The 25,047-nt window shown below is 49.0% G+C and overlaps 7 protein-coding genes across 7 annotated transcripts; 3 read left to right on the top strand and 4 right to left on the bottom strand.

Annotated features, from left to right (window-relative positions):
• Positions 1 to 470: 470 nt before the first annotated feature.
• F9C07_2200347 (WD repeat-containing protein) lies at positions 471 to 2,325 on the bottom strand (the record flags this gene model as incomplete). Its single annotated transcript, XM_041288787.2, has 4 exons — positions 471 to 584; positions 720 to 855; positions 921 to 1,734; positions 1,791 to 2,325. 4 exons carry the CDS (start codon positions 2,323 to 2,325, stop codon positions 471 to 473), a joined length of 1,599 nt encoding a protein of 532 aa, XP_041139924.2.
• Positions 2,098 to 4,334, top strand: F9C07_1166284 (uncharacterized protein). The gene is made up of 2 exons (XM_041284299.2): positions 2,098 to 2,459; positions 2,647 to 4,334. The coding sequence occupies exon 2, from the start codon at positions 2,679 to 2,681 to the stop codon at positions 4,068 to 4,070; it is 1,392 nt and encodes a 463-aa protein (XP_041139925.1). The 5' UTR covers positions 2,098 to 2,459; positions 2,647 to 2,678; the 3' UTR covers positions 4,071 to 4,334.
• Positions 4,067 to 5,324, bottom strand: F9C07_2280260 (COQ9-domain-containing protein). Its single transcript, XM_041288788.2, has 2 exons — positions 4,647 to 5,324; positions 4,067 to 4,530 (listed from the first exon to the last, which is right to left on the bottom strand). Exons 1-2 carry the CDS (start codon positions 5,214 to 5,216, stop codon positions 4,198 to 4,200), a joined length of 903 nt encoding a protein of 300 aa, XP_041139926.1. The 5' UTR covers positions 5,217 to 5,324; the 3' UTR covers positions 4,067 to 4,197.
• An 890-nt stretch (positions 5,325 to 6,214) lies between these two features.
• Positions 6,215 to 11,462, top strand: F9C07_2280259 (RNP domain protein). Its single transcript, XM_071510423.1, has 12 exons — positions 6,215 to 6,602; positions 7,692 to 7,714; positions 8,481 to 8,829; positions 8,928 to 8,980; positions 9,115 to 9,122; positions 9,184 to 9,277; positions 9,337 to 9,474; positions 9,554 to 9,605; positions 9,701 to 10,140; positions 10,204 to 10,357; positions 10,408 to 11,210; positions 11,332 to 11,462. Exons 1-11 carry the CDS (start codon positions 6,599 to 6,601, stop codon positions 10,545 to 10,547), a joined length of 1,455 nt encoding a protein of 484 aa, XP_071366107.1. The 5' UTR covers positions 6,215 to 6,598; the 3' UTR covers positions 10,548 to 11,210; positions 11,332 to 11,462.
• F9C07_2142425 (uncharacterized protein) lies at positions 11,463 to 16,060 on the bottom strand. Its single transcript, XM_041288789.2, has 5 exons — positions 15,774 to 16,060; positions 14,406 to 15,707; positions 13,843 to 14,330; positions 13,448 to 13,785; positions 11,463 to 13,394 (listed from the first exon to the last, which is right to left on the bottom strand). The coding sequence occupies exons 2-5, from the start codon at positions 14,941 to 14,943 to the stop codon at positions 12,218 to 12,220; spliced, it is 2,541 nt and encodes an 846-aa protein (XP_041139928.1). The 5' UTR covers positions 14,944 to 15,707; positions 15,774 to 16,060; the 3' UTR covers positions 11,463 to 12,217.
• A 2,359-nt stretch (positions 16,061 to 18,419) lies between these two features.
• F9C07_11254 (NADH-ubiquinone oxidoreductase 213 kDa subunit) lies at positions 18,420 to 19,292 on the bottom strand (the record flags this gene model as incomplete). Its single annotated transcript, XM_041288790.2, has 4 exons — positions 18,420 to 18,514; positions 18,579 to 18,773; positions 18,835 to 18,954; positions 19,016 to 19,292. 4 exons carry the CDS (start codon positions 19,290 to 19,292, stop codon positions 18,420 to 18,422), a joined length of 687 nt encoding a protein of 228 aa, XP_041139929.2.
• A 414-nt stretch (positions 19,293 to 19,706) lies between these two features.
• On the top strand, positions 19,707 to 24,247 carry F9C07_11253 (putative ubiquitin C-terminal hydrolase; the record flags this gene model as incomplete). The annotated part of the gene is made up of 11 exons (XM_041288776.2): positions 19,707 to 19,728; positions 19,779 to 20,557; positions 20,620 to 20,827; positions 20,881 to 20,926; positions 20,981 to 21,381; positions 21,439 to 21,527; positions 21,586 to 22,123; positions 22,192 to 22,858; positions 22,918 to 23,338; positions 23,400 to 23,571; positions 23,676 to 24,247. The coding sequence occupies 11 exons, from the start codon at positions 19,707 to 19,709 to the stop codon at positions 24,245 to 24,247; spliced, it is 3,915 nt and encodes a 1,304-aa protein (XP_041139930.2).
• Between the last annotated feature and the right edge of the window lie 800 nt (positions 24,248 to 25,047).

Here is a 25,047-nt window from a genome sequence, read left to right as displayed (position 1 = left end):
CGACCGTGGAGGCTGAACTGATCGTCCTTAAAATTTTTAGCAGGCGGCAACGGTTTTGTATAACACGGCGGATCTGTGCAAACAAATCCCTGCATCTTACGGTGTACATTCTTCCTTTTCCCCTACACATGTGCTCATGACTTGACGCGTTTCCCTTCTACTTCTCCCGATTTTTGGAAAGCATTTGTCATGGTGTTGATACCCTGCTCTGATTGCTGTTTTTGACGTGGGAAGCGAGAGATCCTGCGAGCAACGTTGGATGTGAAAATGTCATTGTCCTGGGTTGCTGTGAACGGCAAGGGTCTTATTGAACCAAACTGTTGCAAAAGACAGTGTCTCGATTTGTGTAAATAGTGTCTTTCCCTTCACTTTCTATTTTTTTTTTGGCATAGACGAAATGAGTATCCAATTGACGCGGATAGACCACTAGTATTCCTGCTGGTTAAAGTCCTTATTTCCTCATGAATGGTTTATTCGTTCTCAACCGAGTTCTGTACAATCGTTAACCCACAGGGTATGACATAGAACCAAGCAACGAAGAACGAAGGAACAACCAAGCAAAACATGCCAGGATACAGGTATGTCTAGATTATTCAGAGCAGCTAACAAAGATCTACAAATACATGATAGCCATATCACATCCACAAACAGATTTTCCCGCTCGCTGTACCACCGGCTATCCAATTCTTACTACGATGGAAAACTGCAACGGCGGGTACGGCAGTGATGCCGTCGCCTCCAAGTTGCGCGAGCTGGTCACCCGAACTACTGTAGACGTCGACAAAACGATTCATATTTCCGATGCAGAATCGCTGGATATGCGATTGAGGATTTATTTGCCATTGAGGACGGAGACTATAAGATGTTAGGTCAGTCCTCGCTTTCACCTGATAATCGTTACTTTTGGATAGGGGTCATACATGGTAACCCATCGTCCAGTTTGACAGTTGTGCCGTACCACCGTGTCGGGTTTCATTTCTGCATCCGAAAGGGTATGTCCTGGCTTCCAGGAGGCAATTCCTTTGGCACCAAAGTCATACAGTTTTAGGCTGTCATCGTAAGAAGATGTCGCAACCTGTCCGGCACTATTGAATGCCGCATGCGAAACTGACAATCGACTCTGGTGCTCTCCCACAGGAACAGGTTCGCGACGTGATAGCTTCCGAATATCCCAAAGTCGCATGGTCCGGTCTAAACTGGCCGTCGCAAAATAGTGCGAGTGAGTCGGGAGTAGTGAAAAGCCACCTATCTTTTTCTCGGACAGACTCCAGACGGCTACCGAGCCTTGCTTGGGTGTACGCATATCGTATCGGCCAAACTCACCCTCCAAGGTAGTCCAGTAGAGAGTGTTGGGATCATCGGCAGCCATGTCCAGACCAGACAATGGAACATCGTCTGACGTTGAATCTGGGGCGTACCGTTCCACCGATGTTGTCTTTTCCAGGTCCATTTCTCGGATAGAACTGTCGTAGCTGGCGGTATATAGATGCGTCGGCTTGGATGGGTGGATCACCATGGAACTTATTGTCCGGGTATGTGGCTTGAGGGTCGTTAGGACTGGGTCAGGGTCATCGTCCTCTTCATCTTCGTCTTCCTGCTTCACCGAGGTCGGCTTTTCCTGTGATGCGTCCAGGATGCCGAGATGACCCATCTTGTCTCCAGCAAAGATTAATGGCTTGGTCTCCGAAGGGTGGAATGTCATGGTATACACTCTCTCGGGGGTGAGCTTGATTCCTATACCACAATTAGCATACGAAAGCACACGCTTGCGCAGCAAGTGTAAATCATACGGTTAGGCTCCCAAGCCTCCCACAGCTGCAATTCACTCATTTCCTTTCTCAAAGCTTTCAATTCCTTATCCGTTGTCTTCTTGATATCATCATCGCCAAACGTCCGCTGGTAAGGCACCGCGACGCCCTTCGTAACAACATCCACACCAAGCAAACCATCCCCACTAAGCTTTTGGCCCGAAACAAATATGTCATTCAGTGAGAATGAATCCGACTTTCTCACCCTCTTGGCCCTCTCCGCCTCCTGATAAGCCTGGTGCTGCTCCTCAGCTTTCCGTTTCGCCACCTCACTATCCGCCGCAATACCCCTCAGACGTGAGGACATGCGCCGCGGCGCAGGTGACTCCTCTTCCTTCTTGACCTTCTTCGGGGCCGGTTTTTTCTTCGTCTTTGCCTGGCTCCCCGTCGCGCGATTTGGCAAAGTCGGCGTGAAGACGGATTGCGCATTTAGCGATAACTGCTTGAGAAGCGCATCGCGCTCCGCGATATTCGCAAGCCGTTGCTTTTCGAAATCGGATATCTCTTCGTTACCCATGTTGAGATGCTGGATATATATATGTTGCGAGTGTTTGCGCTGCTCTGAATTCGTCCGGTATAGCAATTGGTTTTTGCGCACCTTGCGCCGGCGCGAATAAAGTTCAGAAACGCGCGCAGGCATCGCGCTATCACGTGAGTGTTCAGAGCGGTAATTGGCTTTTGTCTGCGTTAATCTCCGTCGAAGCTAAGGCAAAAAGTTGGGACATAGGTTTCATCATCGCTGGATTTCTCGACTAATAGACGCTTGTTTATTTTTTCTACAGCCATTTTAATAGGTTATTTGCAAAGCATGCTGAAAGCTTTTTCATTTCTGCAATAGAACTTTCCAGTGTTTTTGTCTATACGTTCGCTATGAGTGGGCATATTCATCGTTCGTTGCTAGCAGTGACAACACGCAATTCACTCGCTCCGTTCCTTTATCAGACTCGCACGCTCTCTGGCTCTTTCCCTCATCCGCTACAATGCCATACACAGGCATACTCTACTTCGAGCTCCAATACCCCCGAAGACCAGTCCCGGACAGAATCTTCCCAAAATGACAGCAGCGCAAATACGCCAGCAGACTCACAGCCCCAGGCCGAGCACAGCAATGAACCAACAGAACGACGCAGTTACTTGCACAAACGAGCTGCCACGGCCTCGAGGAATGCTCCCCGTTTAAAACCGAATCCTCTTACCATGACCCGCGGCGAGAAGCAAGTGTTCAGCGATCTGCTGGAACAGCTGGGGGCTGTTCAGAAAGATACAACGACAGCCGAAACGCAGAAGCCGGAGCTGAGTGAGGAGGACAAGAACGAAATGGCGCAGATCTCGGAGATTTTCGAGGAGGTGCTTAAGGACATAAAGCAGAAGAAAAAACGGAAAACCGCGACGACGGGTTCCGCGGATGGGCAATCCGCAGACACAGATACCCCGGTTACACTTCGGAATCTGGAGTTGCAGGAGAGGCTCCGGAAGTCTGAGTACAGTAGTGAGGATATCACGGAGCTGTTGGAGAGCAATCAGATATCCATGGAGGAGGCGATTGAGTTGGTTGTGAAGAAAGAGGCGGGAAAGATTGAGAACGCTCTCCGGGCAGCCATTGACGAGGGCAAAGAAGATACGGGAGTGTGGGACATCTGCAGAGAAAGAATATTCTCCATGCTGCAGCACCTCGGAGATGTCCGTCTAGCCCAGGGTCTTGGTATGGTCCAAGATAAGAACCAAGCGGCCGATATCCCTACTGCTACTACGGATACCTCTCATCTGGAGGTTCCCGAGTCGGTCGCGGTGGAACCCGTCGTCACGGCTCTATATCCCAAGATGCTCCTCGTGGCTTTCCGTCTTCTCAACCTGCACTTCCCCAATTCCCCGCTTATCAGTCAATTCCGAGCCACGATCAAGTCGCATGGCCGTGCCTCTGCCGTTCTGGGTAGCTCGACAGGACTCTACAATGAGCTGATCTACTTCTACTGGCGCGGCTGCCATGATATCCCCGGGGTGGTTTCTCTCCTGCGGGAGATGGAGGTGATCGGCGTAGAGCCCAACGATCGCACGTGCGGACTGTTAACTGGAATCGTCAACCAGCGTGACCGGGACTTGAAGCAGCATTGGAAACGGATGCGTAATGAGAAGCGTGGCCCGCGCCGTGAGCCGTGGTGGGATCTGGCGCCGAACCGGAAGGCCGTCTGCGAGTTACTCGGACCAGAGGGGTGGATGCACCGGATTGAGCGACGAGTACAGGAGAAAAGACCTTCACGGTAGTTGCTTGTCGCACATGTCCCGAAAACATGAACATACTGTATATTAAGACAATCACATAATAGAAACATATAAACACCCACCAAGACCGGACATAGTAATAGTACAAATCATACAGGGCTGCCACCCATTAAATCTTCAATCCCCAGCTCCTCCCCAGCCCTATAGCTGTCGACCCCACAAACCCTAAACACTGCTTAAATCCGGTCAACTTCTCCCCGATAGCAGAGCTATCCTCAACACGCCGCTCAACGAACGCCTCCGTCTCAGAAAGACCAGGACTCTGATCCCGGGTCATAACCACCTCCGACGAAGCATAAATCGCCGCAACAGACAACCGCTTCGTATACCACGACGCATCAACCGAAGCATCGCCAGCGAGCGTCAAGATCTCCGACGAAAGCGCATGCAACTCCGACAATGACAGAGGAATATTACCCGCCAGCGACATAAGCGCCAGGGCCTAGAATAAATCAAAATATCAGATATCAGCCACAATCCATAACCGCAATCAGAACCATTGCGTCTCAATCACCCGGGGTAGATAGCAGAAATGCGATAGACACGGGAGCAACATACATCCTGCCATTGATGCCTTATCTCGGTATTCATTCTCAACCTCTCCATGATCAAGAGCTTCGTCTTCTCCTCCACGGTCAATTTCAATCCGGCCTTCACCCGCTCATCCTTTTCGAAGAGTCCATTGTCCACGCTTGCGCGCAATAATCCTCGGCGGCTTGCTAGCCAGAATAAAACCAGGTCAAACTCTCCGCGCGGGAGCAATTGCACCGAGACGTCTAGGAAGCCGCTATCGCGGGCGCCGAGGGTGAGGGCGTCGCGGGTGAAGCCGTGGGTCGGGACATGGCGGAGCGCAGCGGAGAGGATGGTAGTTTGGGAGTTGGTGTATTCGTGAGGTGGCGGGTCAGGGTGGTGTTCAGAGTGATAGGATCGTCTGGTTGGTTGTGAAATGGGAGAGGATGTGAGGTGTGCTGGAGTAGGTTGACGGCGGGCTGGTCGGGTTTGATGATGGAGTTGGCGAGTGCATTGTGGAATTATGGAGCGGGTGGTGGTGCGAAGAGTGGTTAGTTGGCGCTTGGAGGTTGATAGGATGGCTGCGTGGCAGCGGGTTAGATGGTGCGGTTGTGCCATGGTTATTGGGTGTTCGTGTTTTGATGTTTGGTCGTTGCGATAGAGGGTTCAGGTGTTGTCGGAACTTATTTTGTTGGATTTTCTCGGGTGGGCTTAAGCGGTGGCCTGAGCGGAGCCAAGATTGGACCTCTTCTTGTCAGATGATGTCCGATTGTGGGTTGCTTTCTGAGGTACCGGGGGTTTTGGAATGTTTAATTCTTTCTTTTAGGTCATTGTGATTTGGTTTTCTAGGGTGAGGGCTATTGGATTGATAGGATGCTCATGTTCTTACCGGGTTTAGGGTGAGGGTGATTACTTTTACTTCTTGTGTATTGGAGGAATGAGCATGGCCAATTGTATGTCTGTATGCATGTGCGATTGACTGTCGTTGAGTACTAGAATCTCTCGGATGCACATCGATCTCCATGGGGTTATTCCTGGTTAGTATGGTGCTGGATTAATATATGGTATATAGTATGTACAATTATCTAAAATGTAGAAGCCAAGGTCAACGGTTATCTAGCTGATTTCCTATTTGGGAACATCTTCCTATCGTGACATCTGATATGAGGACTCAATCTATATCACAATGTGTGGGGATTAGCGTAACGAGATAAAAAAGAAGAAGAAAAATAAGAGCTTCGAGTCTGAGAAGGGTTGTTAAAGGTTTGACTTGCATTTTGAATCTCTAGTAGAAATTACTGCCAGCCCATGGCTATGCAGAGCTTTGATCCCAGTGGGATTAGGAAATAGATGAGAATTTAATAATATCCAAGGATGATCAATTATTGATTTCATCGGAATGACAGTCAAGCTGCATCTCATCTCATCTCATCTGCGAAGGGATCGATGTTGAACGCATGATTACGGAGTCTCTTAATTGTTTGTTTCCTGCCGCCTTTCATTTCATTTCCCCGGCGGCATAATTAATGTAAGTCTCTGCCTCTGCTTCTCTCCCTCTCCTCTCTTCCACTTGTCATTGTCTTACTTCCCCCCTTCTCTTTCCCCAATTCTTAATACCCACCCCCGCGTGGAAGTAACATTGACCGGCCGAGGAGTGAGAACAGACCTCAAGAAGATTAAGAAAGAAAGGCCAACTTGCAACCATCACCCCTGCCGATATTACAGTGTCGACTGAACTTTCCGGAGGGTCTCCGTTTTCGTTTCCAATCGATTATTATTGAATTTTAATTTGTTTTTCTATTTTCCTTTTTACCCAGTTCCCCTTTTTCTTCTCGTCCTTCTGATTTGCTCTGGAATCCGGTTTGGGTGTTGAGCATTCGCCCATTCAGAGTCGACATTCTCCAGTGACAACAGTCCAGACCTTCCAAATAACACAACAACACATCTCCTCCTCTCATTCTCCTCCCCATTCTCCCCTCTTGATTGCAGCATCACAGATCATGGGTGGGTGACTTAATTCTTTTTCTTTGGTGTGCTTTCTTTATTGGTGGTTTCTTTTCTTTTTTTTAAAATTACTTTCTGTTTTGTCTCATGCATTTGCTTATCTGCATAACTCTATGACCGTTTGTTGGTTCTATTTTGTTTTTATCAGGATGAGTGATTATTATCATTCTGGGTTACTATCAAAACATCCCATCAACATCAGCACCCCCATCCCCATGTCCTTATGCCACCTTGTTTACATTCCCACTCCTTCTGTTTGTCTTGTAATCTAGAATGATGGGTTTCAATGGGTTTCTAGAACCCAATTGATCCTCCTATGCCCACTGGAGACTGACACCTGCCATACTTGCCCTGGTTTCTGTCTCTCTCCCCCTCCCCTTCTTGGCCATTTGATAGCTGCAGCACCACCGGCATCAGTCATGAAAGGTCACCTCACTTCCGGGCTTCCCACTACTGTAGGAACCGGCCGTGCCTGTTTTTGACTTTGTCCCTTCCCCCTCTTATGCCGTGCCTTGGACTAGTAGCCTTACTCTCCACCCATCATCGTCCACCCCCTCCCATCCCGGTCTTTAAGCCGGCTCCTCGGAGGTCGAAAGAAGGGTCAGTCCATCTAAACCTCTTCTGACTTACTTGATTACCCAAAGCTATCCACCGGGCAGAAAGGCGTGCATTTTGCTTTCCCACGGGAACGCCAATCATACCGCGTGCTCCTTTCATCTTGTCCTCCCCGTCCCGAGTGAAGGTCTGACAGACTGGTCTGAATTGGACGGGCGCATTCATTCGCATTCATTGCTTTCCTCGTTGCCCTATTTGTTTTTTTATTTTTTCTTTTTTTCTAACCCTGCGACTTTGCTTTTTTATTCTTCCCTCTCACCCCGCCGTTACCCTCCTTTACCTCTTCTCTCTCACTCTTACAACATCTTTCTCTCTTCTCTCTTCTCTCTCTCTCCTTCTTACTCTCTAATCGTTCCTCTATTCTTGAGTTCCCCATCCACGTCATTACTGGTATTTCTTTGTCTTCTGGCTTTGATTTCCTCGTGTTCTGAGGATCGTCAAACTTGTTGCTTACATTTAAGGTATAATCTGCAGCTGACGTTTACCGACCATATCAAGTAAGTATTGTCCCTCCACACCGTTCGATCTAGCATCGTTTGATATCTCCTTTGTGATGATGGTTATATTTGCTTGATGATCTTGCCTTTTCTCATTTTTGTCTTGCCCTCTGTTGTTATATTGTCTCGTTCTTGCGCGATATTTGGTTCACTCAAGAAACCATAACCTATCCGGACCGGGTTGGGGGGGGGACCATGGCTCGCTGAGGGTTCCAACTATACCAGCCGGTTTGAGACAGTGGGCGTTTGGACTGCAGATATCACCGCGTTTGGTTTGCACGGTGGCAGTTCACTAAATCACATGAAACAGTTATATCTGGTGTTTTTTTGTTCTCATTCCTTTGATCCCTTTTTTTTTTTTTTCCCCAACCCAACAATCAGAAGAGAGAGACACCCTGGTGGCAGTGCATTAGCTTCAGGTTTGAAGGAAACTCCCCACCTGTCTCGCGGGTCCCGTCCTCCGGGTCCTCCCCATTATTAGTGGCCACTCCATTGCTTTGTTAAGCGTCCTCGTCCACGTCACCTGACTTGGGCTTCTCCTCTTCCCGGAATTCAATGGTGTCAAGGCTGCCTTCGGTCCCAAGGTGTCGGAACACCCAATTGCAACCCTGGAAAGCCACCGCGCAGATCTCGTTCTCCATTCACTCGCCGTCATACTTTTCTAGCCATTCCTATCCCTGACTCTTTCTTTTTTCCCTTTTCTTTCCCTTTCTTCCTCCCACCAGTGTCGATGCCGGCCGATTACTACGATACTGACCACGCGCAGCGCGAGAGGTCTCGTTCACCCCGTCGTCGTTCGCGCAGCCCTCGACGTAGCCGTCGCTCTTATTCGCCTCGGAGTCGCTCTCGGAGTCGTGACGATTATCGCCGCAGTGAACGCCGTTCCCGTTCGCCTATGAGTGCTGCACCAGGTGCCTCTGGAGGACATTCTGGTTCTGGTTACGGTGGACGCAGCAGCTACCCGCCGCCTCCGAGATCGTTTGAGGACCGCGCTGTCGCCAAAGAACAAATGATGCAAGCAGTGCGCGAGTCTTCCCAGCAAGACCGTCGGGTCTATGTGGGAAACCTTTCCTACGATGTCAAGTGGCACCACTTGAAAGATTTTATGAGACAGGGTGAGCAGGGTCATATTGTGTCGGATGTGTGATGCGCTTTTTGTTGGATTGGAATCCGTGGCTGACTTGGAGGGGGACTATCTTTCCGCGCCGTACAGCTGGTGAGGTCATCTTTGCCGACGTCTTATTACTTCCCAATGGAATGTCGAAGGTGGGCGCCAATGCGTAGTGTGGCTGGTTCCTTTTCCCCTTTGTGTTTCTGGCTTTTTTCCATTTCCCCCGTTGGTTCGTTTTGATGGACTGTTTGGGTTGACGGGCTGGGCCTGGCCGTCCGGGATACTGTAGGGATGCGGGTAGGTTTTTGCACGATGCCCCGTTATGCCCATCTGGGAGACCTTGCTGATCCTCGATTAGGATTGTGGAATACGCAACGAGGGAGCAAGCGCAAAATGCGGTCAACACGCTCAGCAACCAGAACCTTATGGGTCGTCTAGTCTACGTTCGCGAGGTATGTCGAGCCCTTCCATGCCTCCACAGCGGGCTCCCCCATGTGCTGACAGATCTCAGGACCGTGAACCCGAACCTCGTTTTACCGGTGGCCCTTCTCGTGGGGATTTCGGCGGTGGTGGCCGCGGCGGTTTCGGTGGTGGAGGTGGGGGTGGTTACGGCGGTGGAGCTGGTGGAAGACAGCTCTACGTGTCCAATGTTTGTTGCCCCCCTCCTCATACCTTGAATGTAATGCGAGATCACGCACGGCAAGAGATATTGACTTAGGCACGTTTAGCTTCCATTCAATGTTGGCTGGCAGGACCTGAAGGATCTTTTCCGCCAAGCAGGTAAGTGCAATACAGAGGGCTTCCCTCAAAACGGCCTCGTTTGCCAACCCTCACTCCCATCCTGCATCCATGATTGACCCAAGAACACTTTACAGCTCAGCAAGGCGCCGTCATCCGTGCCGATGTTCACACCGATGCTACTGGACGTCCCAAGGGCTCCGGCATTGTCGCCTTTGAATCTCCGGAGGATGCCCGTAATGCTATCCAGCAGTTCAATGGCTACGATTGGCAGGGTCGGGCTTTGGAGGTTCGTGAGGATCGCTTTGCTGGTGCCGGGCCAGGCGGATTTGGAGGCCGCGGTGGCTTCGGTGGTGGCTTTGGCCGTGGTGGTTTCGGTGGTCGTGGCGGCTTCGGCGGTGGCCGTGGCGGCTTTGGCGGATTCGGAGGTCGTGGTGGCTACGGTGGTGGCTACGGTGGACCTCCTGGTGGTGCTGGTGGCCCTGGCTTCGAGGGTGCCCCTTCGGTTCCCCCCAACCCGTTCACGGATTTTGCAACCTCCGGAGGCGAGAAGGGCCCGGTTATCTATGTCCGCAACGTAAGCCTCCTTTCACGCCCAACTATCGTCGCCGATTCGTTTACTGATGTGTGGTAATCATAGCTGCCCTGGTCTACCTGCAACGAAGATCTGGTCGATCTGTTCTCGACTATTGGAAAGGTTGATCGTGCGGAGATTCAGTACGAGCCCAATGGTCGCTCTCGCGGCACGGGTGTCGTCCAGTTTGACAACGCAGAGACAGCAGAAACTGCGATTGGTATGTTTTCCAGGCTGCATCTTCCACTGCAAACACTGACATTTGTATAGCCAAGTTCACCGGTTATCAATACGGTGGCCGTCCGCTCGGCATCACTTTTGTCAAGTACATGAATGCAGGCGCTGGCCCCGTAGACGCCATGGAGGGTGCCGAGCCGACTGGCGGTATCACCCAGGACCAGATCATGTAATAGTATCGTATTCTTCCCCCTTTCGACGGACCGATGAGGTCGAAAAGTTTGCGATGTAATTACACCCCGGTCAAATGATTCCATGACCAAGTATTCGTGTGGACGTGCTGATGCTATTCTACCGTTTTTGATGCCTCTGTTTTTACCTTGTTTGTTTTCTTCTCTGGCGATCTGGTTCTGTGGGACAAATCGGACCTTGATTCTGCTTACTTTACGTTTCTTCTACGGGTGAGTTTGTGATTGACCATGGTCTGGCTTTGCTCTGTATCCCACATCTTGGGTGGGGTTTCCACTAGAAGAATTCGGTTCTGGAGAGGCTCCTTACTTCATTTTCGAGTTGGCTTTGGTAGAAATTGCAATACCCGGTCGTTTAGTGTTACGCCAATGCCAATATTCTCGCCGTTCGCGGCGTTAGTTTGACAATCTAATTGCTCACTTTACCCACAACTCTACCATCTGGTGTCTGCCATCATGATATATTTCAGAAAGCACTGCTGAAACCTACGTCAGAGCGTCACAATGGCGCACCTACATCAAAGAAAGTTTCCTCATCTATAAACGTGCAAGTATATACAAACTACATAAGCTGGTGTTCCGAAATCATGCAACAACAAGGCTAGCAAGACGGTCACTTCCATACTTTTCCAATTTGTATAATTCTCAGTACGTTGCTCCCTAATCAATGATGATCGCAGAGCTGTCCGCAATACGAACCCGTAGATCACCACTCCTACATCGGTATCCTCCACCATATATTTGCTACGGTGTCTAACCTCATACCTAGGCTTACCTCCTCCAAATTACTGAACCAGGTATAGGACTAAAAGATCCCTACCTTTGCCTTCCAAGTCATTGGAATATATGGCATACATACCACACTACTGTCTACAAACTGAACAAATAGAAAAAGAGACTAAATGACCAAAGAACTTCATCCCAACATAATGATATTTCTCACGCATAACCTAAAGCTTTCTTGTATAACTCATAACCACTCATTGAACGAAGCGCAAAGCAAAACAACCGATCTAGTAATTTGATCGCGTAAAAGCCAAAGCCAAAGCATCACATCCGAAAGACCGTCTCCGGAGCTTTCGATAGGAAAAGATAAAAATGGACTCGAACTTGATGGAAATGAAAACGCCAGGGGAATAACAAAAAGGGGGGATATAATATGATACAGACGAAGGGGAATATTGATGAAACTGAAACTGAAACTCAGGCCAGACGAGACAAAAGGAAATTCGAACAAAGGAAATGCATAACCATAACATAACCACGCACCCCCCCTATGAAACCCTGACCCACGCCATACCTTGTGAATTCCGTGGATACTGATCCTGTACCTGTTACCTGTACGCCTGCTTATCCGATCATGTGTCCAACCTTGTGGACTCGAACGCCAGAAATGATCATTCTTTGTGTTTTCTTTGTGCATGGGAAAACTGAATGACCGTTAAAAACAAAGGGAAGCCGTCACAACAAAGGAAATAAGCAAAAAAGGAAAAATAAAAAGAGGCAGATTGTAACAAAGGAGTGAATGGGCATGTATGTATTTGAAACATACATGCTACTGGTCGGTGGTTGTAAATATTTACGGAAGAATTGAAATGTGACAGGTGAGATCAGTTCACCTGCCGGTGAACCAGCCTTATTGGCCATCCAAGCATCTATGCTGGGACGTTGGCTGGTGGGTAGTGACCCGGAATCTTAAGCTCGAGGGTGGACACGCTGTTTTTGGTCTGAGCGGGAGGACGCCTGCCCTCATTCGACTCGACAATACTAGGACCAGGAGCGTTGATGGGCACTGCCGTGGATGAAGCTGTACGGATCGAGGGAGGCCCTTGTACTTTGTTCCAGCTGTCAGTCATAGGATCATCGTGTCCGTGTGATATTGATTCTGGTCTCTCATCTATCGAGGTGGGGACAGTGTTGAGAGTGTGATCTGTCACATTTGTAGTGGTAGGCGCAGTGGAGGTGCTTTCGCCCCGATTTCTCTGTCGTGTGAGAGAGTGTTCACGAGAATTGGTTGTCTTCAATCCTGCAATCAAGTTGGGAGCCATATTCCCTCTCTCAAATCCGGCAGTATCTTGAGTGTTATCATAGATTTGCTGAGCCTGCACTTGCTTCTGATGGCCGGCCGTGTTCATCCAAGCGCCATAATAGCTGTCGTGTCTCTCGAACGGCTGGCGCGTGGCTTCACCCGCCTGACTTGAAGGCTGCACCTGGTCGATATCCATGTCGCGTTCAGATATGGAGTGGCGTGTGCTTTGGAGGGGTGATTTGGCATCAGGCAACGATCCGACAGCCGCCAACAGATCTCTCTCGCCGGAGCTCTCTCCACTTGACGGCGACAGTGGGGCCTCCAAATGGCGGTCTATATGCACATCACTGGGGAAACGGCCGCCCGCTTCACGCGGTTGAGATGCTGGACGTTCTTGGTTTAAAACCACTGACCCCGCCGAGTAGGGCGTGCGGTCTGCTTCATCCTCATCCATAACCCTATCACTGCTCGTGGACGTCCGCCCGAAACTTGCACCACTTACAGTGCGCACATGTCTCCTAACGAACGCATTCCTTGCTTCACCGGTCTTGGAGATCAGGCTTTCGACGTCTTCGTACCACGCCTTCATTGTCTCGTGCGACTCGGCACGGAAGACCCATGAGTGGCCCCGGTGCATCGTCCCCGTTTGCCGCCCTTTCAACATAAATTTATGGGATGTGGAATCCGGTTGCGAATGCGAACCAAGCTTTTGCTCCGGGAGATACAGCGACATCACTGGTGTTTGCCATGCCACTCGATCGGCTGACTTGAACTCGTGAAGATGAGTCGGAGACAAAACATACCTATATCAAGTTAGTGACAAGACAAACGTTGAGAAGGGAAGGATGAGACCCACCAGCCAGGCGTGTAGCTCTTGAGATATTTGCTCTTACGTTCCAGCATACCCGATCTGACCTCTGCAGCGGCGGGATGGTCTTTACCAGGGTAGGAGATATTCTCTATGTCTCGAAGGGGAACTCGCGGATCGACTAGCTCGTCGGTCTCTGCGATGAACGAGTTCCATTCGTGGTCGTGTGGCATCGAGATGGGCCCTGCTCGAAGCTTCTCGGCGGCATCGTACGCCTCGTCGGCTTCCCGTGTGAGGATGTTGGCGTAAGTTTTGTATGCCTTCTGAATTTCGCTAACCACGATGGATTCCAATTCGCGACCCGAATTTTCCAAATTCAGAAACGCCTGCATCACATGTTAGTAACTATATGTCAATGTTACTCTCAATGCGAAATCCCATACCCTATGCAAGTAGTTTTCCTCTTCAATCTGCTTTTCAATCTGCTTGTCGACACTCAAACGGACGATAAATGGGTCTCCTTTTCCGGCTGTGGCCGCCGGATCCGTGTCGACCAGGCCTAGGGCTTCGTGCAGATGACGGACGGATTTGCGGGTGGCGTCAACCTCCTTATCTACCGAGTTTCGAAAGTCGCCCGAAAGACTCCTGATCTCCTTGGTTTTCTTTTGCAGGTCGTTTCGGAGTCCCATTAGCTGAGCGACCAACTCGTTTTCCACCTCAGCAGCCTTGCTCGCTTCCTGATATGCCTGTTTATGGAAATTACGCAGAATATCGGTCGCATCAGCAAGGCCGCCGGATTTGAGAAAAGTGGGAGGTAACGCTGAATTGTTGATTATATTCGATGCCGACATGAATAGTTTGGATCGAGTTTCGTAGGATTTCTGGAGTTCTTTAAAGAACACAATGAGATCCTTTAGGACCTTACGCCAAGCTGATGTATGTCAGAAACACAGGTTCCTGTGTACAAAGGGTACACAGCTGCGCTGTGCTACAGAAAAAGCCATACCTTGAAAGCGATCTGCTAAAACTTCCGTCGGGTTTCCATTCGTAGGAACAGGGATGTAGAATGCGCTGTTCTGATCTTCGGCGCCGTCGACGCTATACTTCTCCTTATCGCCTAGGACTAGACTCCTCACACTTCCCGCGCGCAGGCTCCTCTTACTCCCGCTGCGTCGCATACTGCCTCTCTTGCTGAGGGAGGACTTCTTTTTCAAAGTACCGGATCGCGTGGGTGTCGCGGAGCGGGAGTTGGACATCTGAGATGCGGAACGCTGTACGGCGGCGGATGACGGGCCCTCGAAGACGACGGAACCACGTTGGCTGGCGACATCGAACTCCTCATGAAATTTACCGTTCTGCGTGACCGGGGGTTCAGCGACAGCACCAGTAGCAAGGTTGTAGCCGGAGTTGGAGGCTATAAAGGAGTTCGGTCTAGAAGCAGACCGCGATCCATAGCCCCGACCTGGGAATATGGAATTTGCGGGCTGTGAGATGGCGCCGTAAGTGTCCTGCAGAGGCGTCTGCGACCGGACCACTGTGGCCATGGTTGATAGGGTGGAAGAAGAGGAGGAGGGGGAGGGGGAGGGGGCGGCGGCGAATGGCTTTCAACAAGGCGAGCAATTGGGCGGTGCAAACCAGGCCCGTGATCGAGAGAGTGCCTAAAGTCCGACGGATGGTCGATGCGGGCCGAGATTTTTGGTGAGAAGTATAACCAGAGATATGGGGGTGTATGTATGTATGTATATGTATGGAGTAGTGTTCAAGAGGTTTTCGTTTTTTCTAGAAGGCAAAAAGAAGGGGAATAGGAGAAAATGATCAACAAGAGAAAGTAAAAAAAGAAAACCTATATGAGATTTAAGAAAAAAAAAAAAAGAAAAAGGAGATAATTTAAAAAAAGAGTCCAGATCGGGTAATGCCCCAATTCCCAAGATAAACCACCAGAAACGGCTTTCTGGAATTGGTTACCCAGCGAACGGGGGTTTGGGACGTGACCTCCTTGAACTAAAGGCGCGGACTAAAAAGCGTCCAGAGGGTCTGGAGCGAACTGTTTGCGGGGAGTTCAAGTAAAAGGGTAACGACTCTCCTAATCTTCGGCGATAGTGTCGCTGTCGTCGTACTCTGTCCGGTAGTAGTCACGGCCGATCCCTCATTAGAATGTGCCCCACCGGGTCTACTATTAAAGGATTCGGCGCTGGGATGCGATCAATAATCAGAATAGCCGTCTTTTTGGCCTGGCAGGAAAACCAAATCATGCGATATTTGAGTTGTGGTTGGTAAAGGAGAAAAAGGGCATCGAGGAGGTCAAAAAGTACGATTGCAGTGTTCAATTCAGCTGAGAGAGTGAGGGGTTCTCTAAGTAATAAGTTCTATCTAGTCCTTGGACGGTTCCGGATGACGTCTACGCCCGGCGAAAAGACTTCAAGGCAGATGCGACGTTATGACGACCAAGAACTACTACTGGTTCCCCCAAAACAGTGGAACGGACTCCCCGGACCCGAACCAATCTTCGGCCTTCGTGAACAAACGGGATCTTGACTTCACGAGCATTGATTGGGAAAGAAAAGAGGAGAAGAAGAAAGTAGAAGAGAGAGAATGGGAGTGTTTGTGTGTATGTGTGTGTGTGTGAGTGAGAGAGAGAGAGAGAGAGAGAGAGAGAGAGAGGCATCCATGGAATGGAAGGTAATAATGACATACCGAGGTAGAAAATATTTTCAACCTCCAGCAATGAAGGATGGCAGCTGAAGGAGAATGTTCATCATAAAAATTCCAAAGTATAATAATTAGGTTACTTACCTAGGAGAATACTTAACTCTCTGTACTACAGTACTAGTAGTTCTACTGCCAATCTCTATTGTTTGGATGAAAGAGAACAAATAAAAGAAGAGTATGGAGTAAATCCCTAATTACCACTTTTTAAAACGTCAAATAATAATGTTACCGACTCAGGGTTAGTGAGGTTGGTATACTAGTACTAGTAGTAGTAAGTACCCATGTCCCTCAGTGTATCCTCCTTTTTCCTTTAATTATACTATTTCGTCGTAGAAAGCGTACTAAGTCAGAGAATGCTGGTTTGATTACCATTTCTATTATTAAAAATGCCGTTGCCTGTTCACCAGCAACGAACCATTTTTCTGCTTGGGTCGATTCAGGAGTATGCAGTAGTGTCGAGCCTATATTGATTTAATCAATATCCAACCAGACAGAAACAATTCTCAAGATCTAGCGAGGCGAATAATTACGGGACTGTCGCCAACCACTCCGTAGTCCAAATGAAAATATCCGTCGTCATCGTCACCATCACCAGTTTTCTCAAATCATTTCGCTCCCCTGGGACCGAGTGGACAGTGGCTGGGTCAACGCTGGAGAGGCTGACCTGTGGCTATGGTTCTCCCCCTTGGCTCATATCAATCTATACGCCAATCAAATACCCCGGTCCATCTCCCAGTGGATCGATTTAATCACACGGAGGAAATCATCATTGACTGAATCTTCCTAGCGTCTGCATAATTGTTCTTCATGTCTTCATTTGGTTCCTCTCCCACCCCTTTTTCTTCCTTCCGTCCAGTGGCAATATCTCCACTAATTTGACTCATTCCTATAGGTTCAGGGAGAAAAAGGAGATATTCGGGCCGTGCTCTTGACGTCCTCTCCAGGATGTGGTGAGGCAGCAATTACAGTAGACTCCCGAGAAGTTTGAAAAAGGAAAGGAAATAAAGAAAATACAAAAAAAAAAAACCTTCTATTCGACGTCATGCACGGTTCATCGCTTTCCATGTCGATCAAGCCGGAAGGTTTCCAGAAGACTGGTTCGGGCAGATTCCCGTTCATAGTTACAGAAATACTCCTAATTGAATTTTCCCTCCTACAATATACAAAAGTACATATTTTACTCCATAGTACGTACGACTAAGTGTACGGAGTATCGAAGCGAAGGATGATGATCCACGTCCTTCCCCCTTTTCGTAAACACTTTAGTTCCTCCACGCACTCCCTTATTCATGTTTACTTCTTTCCATGAGATCCCTCAGAAGGGTTTGGAGTTGTGACAGACCTTGCAGATACCTGTGATTAGTCGATCCTGTTGTAAAACCTGCTGGTCTGATTCATGGAGTTACATCTCCCAGTATCGTACCACAGAAACCACCGCCACCCTCATTGTATACATTAGTCCACCCCCCCAAATCAATCATAGGGTAAAACTTTAGTATTTGCAGCCAAGGTTGTCTGCTTGCTGCCCTATGGTTACGGCAGCGAGTCAAGGAGGATGATATCATATCCCCTGACTTCCCCTGCATCGACCTTGCATCCCTTGAGTTTGCTTCAATAGATTGATAGTCGTTCTGTCAAGTTCCATAGATCATATGGATAGGCGTTCCGGGATTCCCGCTGTCTCTTACATTATCCTTAGGTCAGCCCAATGCGGGTGGATACCTGAATATTAAGGCTGGACTGATTTGATAAATCCGCCATGTGATTGGTCACTTCGCTCCAGACTCCGTCATGGATAGTTGTACCATACCACCTTACATAGTGCCTCTACAAGCTTGTATCAACATTATGAAGCTTAACAATCTAGGGCCTGTAATCGTTTCAATATTTCCCTTTGCTCTATTTTAGGACATGCAGTTTATCCTCTGAGCATGGGCTGATCCTTGTCGCATATTCTTGCAGATAGACCACCGTTGGTCTCCAACATCCCTCGCTGCTTCACTCTAAATATAATCGCAATGCACATTGTAGTATGACCTGGCATACATAGTCCAGCATATAATGCGTTGGCCGTGCGCAATTGGTCCCTTACACCGGAATTGTGGTCACGCCGCCATCCATGTTCCTACGTTCATGTTGGTCAAGTGATTAAAAGATATCAACAGAGAAAACATGACCAAAGAACAATGCAATCTCCAGTAAAGAATTTTGCCAAAGTTGCTAGCTAAACGTGTTCGACATATAAGGGTAATTTTACACAATGATACTGGGAATCGGCAGATTGGAAAGAGACCTGGAAACCAAACTATATTCATGAAGCGGGAGCCTGGGATGTGGGGACCTCGATACCGTATGCTTCCTTGATTCTCTGTGCCCGTCTCTCGGCGTAGCCAGGGCCATAGAGACCTATAGATCACATCAGCGATAATGTAACTTTCCATTGAAGCCATGGCAGATTTGATGAACATACCTCGTCCCTCACCCAACTCGGCAAGGGTCTGCTCGCCCGAGGTTCTGTATGACTTCCGCAATTGCTCCCGACGCTCGAACTCGTCAATATCGGCGTTCTTCTTGTAACCCCACAACGATCCGCCAGTGTATTCGAAAGCGCCCATGAAGGTTGCCAGTGCAGCACCGTAACCGAGAAGGGCGGGGAAAGTCCGGGCTGCACAGCTGTCAGAATAACGTGATGTAATTGCCAATTGAAAGAGGATATGAACACAGACCTCGTAGACCCAGGATTGTACCAGAGAAGAAACCACCCAATGCGACGTTCCAGTGATCCTCCTTCTCCCGCAGGTTGGCGGACGCAGTCTTCACGAACTCATAGGTACCTCCCATTGCCGCTGGATAACAGTTGTCAGCAAAGTCGAGTATAACACTGACCAATTCCAATTGCATCCATACCGAATACACCGATCGTGCCGCCGCTTCTCACGAAGACACCGAATGGCCCAACGTTCTTCCTGGTGAGGGTGTTCTGAACTGCCGAGGCGAAGAGACCCACTCCACCAGTGAGCATAGTGGTCTTCATTGCCGCCTGGATCGCATCCTTAGGATGGTAGCTGTGATCTTCAGTATGTCCAGCCATGGTGGCGGTTGAATCTGGAATGGGCTTCTGCTTGTAGTGGGCGAGTCGTTCAGACGGTTCGCTGGGATTTTGGGAAGTCGCGGTTTCTGCCATGCGACACCGCCTTCCCGGGCTTTCCTAGAGCTTCATGTTTAGTGATGGGAGAACAGAGGGCTTTGTTCGCCATACGACTTTGTCGGTCCCTTTCTTTGAGGTATTAAATTTATGACCTATAGTAACTGTTCCATCTTTCAGAACAATCTCAGAAGTCAACCGTGTTGGCGGTGGTGAATCCGTCACCAAAGTTGCCGCCCGCTTGCTCCAACTGCAGTGGGCTCCCCGCCAGTCCAACTGTCAACGCTCATTCTATTAGAATCGAATGATTTCTTGGCTTTCAGGTGATCAATCATTGCAGATCTACCTCTAAGAGCAAAATCATAAATCCCATCTTTATGGAAAAATTCCTTTGAATAACTCTGGATCCCTCGGCCTGATCCCCGCCTACAGTGAGCTCAAACGAGCGTCCCCATGACGTCCTTTCAACGGTCAGGTATGTAGCTTCGCCCGATGCGGGAGCGCATTGCTTTACCATGCACACAGTACTGACATGGACAACCCGACGACCAGGCAAGACCGCCCCCCGTCTTGTACAAGATATATACGAATATGATCCTGCTCACCCTCCAGCGACCGGCCGCAATCTGCTCGCGGACGTCCCGCCAGTGTTTCCTGAATATTACAATGGACCGCTAGAACATATCTCATCGGCGGCATGCCGCCATAATTTTGTATCGAAACCAGCACAGAGTTATGTCCCTCAGTCGGAACAAGGCAACACTGGAGCCTCTACAAAGGTGTCGGCTGTGTGCTTGATGTGCCGCTATCATCTGCAAGTTGAGGTGAGCTCTACGCCCGGTATTGGTCAACCTAGCACGAGATTTTCAGACCACGTACATCATCTGGTATATAAGTCCGGAAAGCACAGAGGCGGCGCAGCGCCGGAGGAGGTCAGTCCCAAGGGACAGATGCTGGAGATGTTCCATTATGAATGTTCATATTTGTCTTGCTCCGTCGCAGTATCTTTGCGGTTCGCCTCACCTGTGCTTAATGATGACCGGGTGCGACTGTTGACAGACCCCGAAGTGCTGCGACAGCGGGCGAACGAGGCATTTGCAGCCCATCCTGACCGTCTGGAAGGAGTTGCTCCACCCACACCTATCAATGTCTTGCTGAACCTGCGTACATATATCAGCAACGCTCTTCTTGATAGCCAACAAAGCAAGTCAATCTCAGCAGTTAATAAAAGATTTATGACGTGTTTCGGAGTTGAAGGGAAGCCTTGCAAAGACCTGTTAGAATTCCTGGGATTTAGCTCTAAGGTTTGTAAACTTGCACTGGAATATGTGCTTGCGATTTGCAATGTGATTAATACTTCGACCAGAACGAAGGCTTTTGGGAACCTCCTCGACCGAATCCGTGGGCAGAGTTTCCCTATCGCGATCAACTCAAGATATTTCTCGATGACGTTATACACGAACTTACAGCGCTCATCGAACAGAGGCCAGTGGTAGAGAAGAAGGGCCACCAGCTAGAATTTATTCGTCAACCGGTCTTCAACGATCTTCTCTATGCACTGGGATCTTTGGACTGTAGGTTTTATGCCAGCAACTCCTACCATGACATTCATGTTAATAAAATTTAGACCCGAAGGCCTCACGATCAAGTGAATTTCAGATGGCTCCTCAACCGTGTGTCTCATCTAAGAATTGCGCCCTTGTGTACGAATGCTGATCATTCAACAGTTACTACGAAGACCTGGGTGTTGTCGAGGACATGGCGGCTTCATCAATCATAGAGGCTTTTAACCGACAAGTCTCGGTGGATCCTGCTAGGACTCCTGTCTACTTAAAGTGTCTGAAGTCAATCGGGATTCTCAGAGGAGGAGAAGATGGTTCTCTTATAGACCAGGCAGTTCAGGTAGCCTACTCCGAAGGGAAATATACCGAAGAGGACGTGGTTGATGCCTACAAGTACTTTGGCCTAAGTCACGACGATCAGCGACTCACGGAAGAAAGCATCATTGGGAAATTCTATGCTTATCTAGGTGCCACTACTACTGTTCAGGAGACTGAGACCCGCAGACAACTATGGAGGATAGGAGATAGCAGGCGGAGTGAGCGGATCAAGGCAGCAGCGGAAGAAAGTACGACTGAGTTGACCCAACCAAAATAGTTTTAAATGGCATAACTAACGGCAATAGGGGTGTCAACTGCTGAGCAGGCCCGGGTTTTCCTTGGCGTCAGCGCTGATACGCCTGATGATTTTGTTATGGCAGTTTACACAGCTAAAGTATTTCTTCCATGACTTATATCCAGCTTAGAGTCTTTGTGTGCTGACTTCACTCAAGGTCAATGACAACCCATCGAGCCGGGATCTTGCTCGCCGTGCAGTCCAGCTGCTAGCAGAAGAGCGAAAATCGGAAGCCTTGAAACATTTTCTCAAGACAGGCGAAATGACTGCCGGTGAGATGGACGTTGCTGATGCCTACCGTCTCCTTCAGATACCCGACCGCACCGTGGATGAGGGAGCAATCATGGCAGCATACACTATCTGTGTGGATGAAGCTCCAGCACAAGCTGAGAACTACAATCAGGCGTTGCGGATTATCGCGAAAGATAAGAATAGCCCTCTGCTGAGCAATATGGTTTCTGGTTCTACCACTAAACCTGACCGTAACTTGGCTGAATGGCCAGTTGGACTGCAGAATATTGGCAATACCTGCTACCTCAACAGTCTGTTGCAATTCTATTTTTCAATTCGGCCATACCGTGATATGGTCTTGGACTTCGAGAAATTCAAAATGGAGATAAATGAGGACATGTTGGGCCAAAAACAGGTGGGGTCTCGCAAGGTTTCGCAAAAGGAGGTTGAGCGGTCCCAACGTTGTAAGTGATATTCTTGCTTTCTTGAGTATGCGTGTTGGATTTGAAAAGCTCACGACTATCTGCTCTAGTCCTTAGCGAGTTGCGAACTCTTTTCAATGACATGATCACTGCCCCAGCAACTTACGTTATTCCCACCCAGGAGCTGGCGCGGTTGACGCTGATCAGCCCGTCTAACGAAGCCGCTATTCGTCGCCGGTCGACGCTGTCTGGAATCAGACCTAGTGCTCTCGGTGAAATCAACGGTGTGCCAGTTATGGGACCTCTCGGGCCCCCACAGCTGACTCCGGAAAGTGAAGTCAAGGGGCCCATAGCTCCCGAGCCAGAGAAACCCCAACGTTCAACGACAAGCGATGTTGATAGCGAGGCAACTCTTGTTTCTGATGGCGCCAGGATCGATGCCACAGTCCCGTCTTCTAATGACAAGGAACCCGAGCCTCTAGTTACAGATCCTACAAAGATGGACGTGCAGGACGTGTTAACCCCTGAGGCAGTTGAGTACCAACCATCCGACAAACCGACTTCTGGTGAGCAGAATGAGTTGTCTAGCCAGCCTCCTCCAGTTCCTCCACGGCCTGGTCCTCAACCTGACCCGCAGAAGCAACTTATAGAGGAAGTAGAGATTGGAGCTCAGCAGGATGTGACAGAAGTAATCAATAATGTCCTGTTCCAGAGTCAATGTGCCATCAAGCCAATTTCGCTTGCTCCAGACGGTGAGCAGCTCGATCAGGTGAAAGAGTGAGTTTCAATGCCTCTATATGTCAAGGTCTGGGCTAACTTATACTCTCCTTCAATAGCTTGTTTTACGGCAAAGCCAAGTCCTACATCCAAACAACTGAAGGAGTGCGATCAAAGGAAGAATGGTGGTGTGATATAAAGATCGACGTCGCCACTGGATCACGAGATATCTATGCTGCCATTGACGGTGCTTTTGACGTCCAGAAAGTTAGCGTAGGTAATTCGGTGGCGGAACAGTTTAGTGCAATCAGCAAGCTGCCGCCAGTTCTCCAGGTTCAGGTCCAGCGTGTCCAGTTCGATCCTGTCAAGAAGCGCTCCTTCAAGTCCACCCACCATTTAGAATTGAAGGAGACTATCTACCTTGATCGGTATATGGACACCCAACAACCCGAAATTTTGAATCGCCGTCGTCAGTGTTGGGAATGGAAAAATGCATTAAGAACGCTCGAGGCTCGTCGAGCAGAGTTGCAACGCCAAAGTGTATGAACCAAACGAAGGATGGTTACCATCCTCAGCAAAGAGATGTGCTAACTCCTCGCAGGAAGCTGATGGCCTGGACATACCGAGCTTGTTCGACAATGCCAAGGATGTTCTAGAAGAGCTGAACTCTATGAAGGAGGACCCCGAGATCGCAGCAGATGCGGTTCCTATCAATTCAGAACTTATACCTGAGCTTAATCAACTTTCCCAGATAGCGAGGGCAGAGCTGAACTGTAAGTGTCACATTACTCGTTCTTTACTCCCATCTATCCTAAGCTCCTATATTGTTTCGTCCTGGGTTGCTTGTTGTGAACAATTATACTAACATGTTCTCTAGACATTGAGCAGGAGATCAAGGATCTACAAACTATGATCTCAAGCCAGTTTGCTGACTACAAACATTTGGCCTATCGTCTCTATGCTGTCTTCGTTCATCATGGCTCCGTTGAATTCGGGCACTACTACATTTACATCTGTGATTTCGAACGAGATATTTGGCGGAAATATAACGACAACTATGTCACTGAAGTGCACGACCTGGATGAAATATTCACGAGCCAGGACCGCCAAAATCCCCCGACTCCGTACTTCTTAGTATACGTCAATGCGACTATGAAGGACCGTCTAGTCAGTCCTCTTTGCAGGGAGATACTCGAGTCTCCCCCAGAGGATCAACTGAGCGGGGATGGAGGAATTGCTACGGAGGGAGTTACTCCGCCGACGGTTGCAGAAGATGTGGACATGAACCCACCGGCATACGATGAGATATGGGCTGACAAAGGCACATCAGGTACGGAAGATAACCACCATATAGAAGATAAAACGGGCCCCACAGGTGTGGGGGGTAATGAGGTCACTGGCAGAGGGCCGTCAAACAAAGACACTGACTTCCATGATGTGCAATGGTAGGCTCTGAAACAACACTTCCGACCGGAGTCGCATCACTGAATCCATTGAAACGAAAAGGGTTAGATGATATAGCTGGCTCAACTAGCTAAGCTGGGTGGCACTCTGTGCAGTGACATCTGACCCTGATCCCGTGGTTGGTGCGCTTATATTCATGATGCTGCCTATGTCATCCTTTCTATGCTGTATAGACGAGGTTTCCCGGTTATCCTTAGCGAAACATGTTGTTTTGAAGCGAAGGCTGCGGAAACATTCATTGATCAAGACGACTTCTTTGCCTTCGCTATACTTGCTGTGCTCGAACCAAATGAGGACATACTTAATTCGAATTGCCTTGGACTTTTAAGCCTCGGGCTATCCCTGTTCATGCAAATATCTACTACAAGCCGCCCAAACATGCATTTACAGAATCTTCATGTTAGTTGTGTGATGTTGAGTTATTGTTGGCTGTGCATGGCAGCGGGTCGGTACTTATTGTTCCTGTAAATAGCGGTTGATACCATTAGTTATGACTGTCTATGATGTACAATGACATTTGTCTATGTCTTATATAACCTGGTTGTAGTATGCTCTAATCTAAACACGTGACTCGAACTGATCGCTTAGATGGATCCGACGGGCGGGCCGCGGATCGGAAACGGAACATTGCCCGCCATCGGCAGTCCACATCGGCAGTGCAACATGCTGCCTCCATTCCGGAAGTTGACAAGCTGTAGGCTGATAGAATTGGGATTTGGCGTGAATAATGCAGATTGCTTTTGTGGTAGTAGTTGTGTAAAGGGAGCGTGGTAATGACTTTAAGT

This window comes from Aspergillus flavus, chromosome 1 (genome assembly GCF_009017415.1).
Source record: "Aspergillus flavus chromosome 1, complete sequence".
Taxonomy (NCBI): domain Eukaryota; kingdom Fungi; phylum Ascomycota; class Eurotiomycetes; order Eurotiales; family Aspergillaceae; genus Aspergillus; species Aspergillus flavus.
This window is presented reverse-complemented; position numbering and strand designations above follow the sequence as displayed.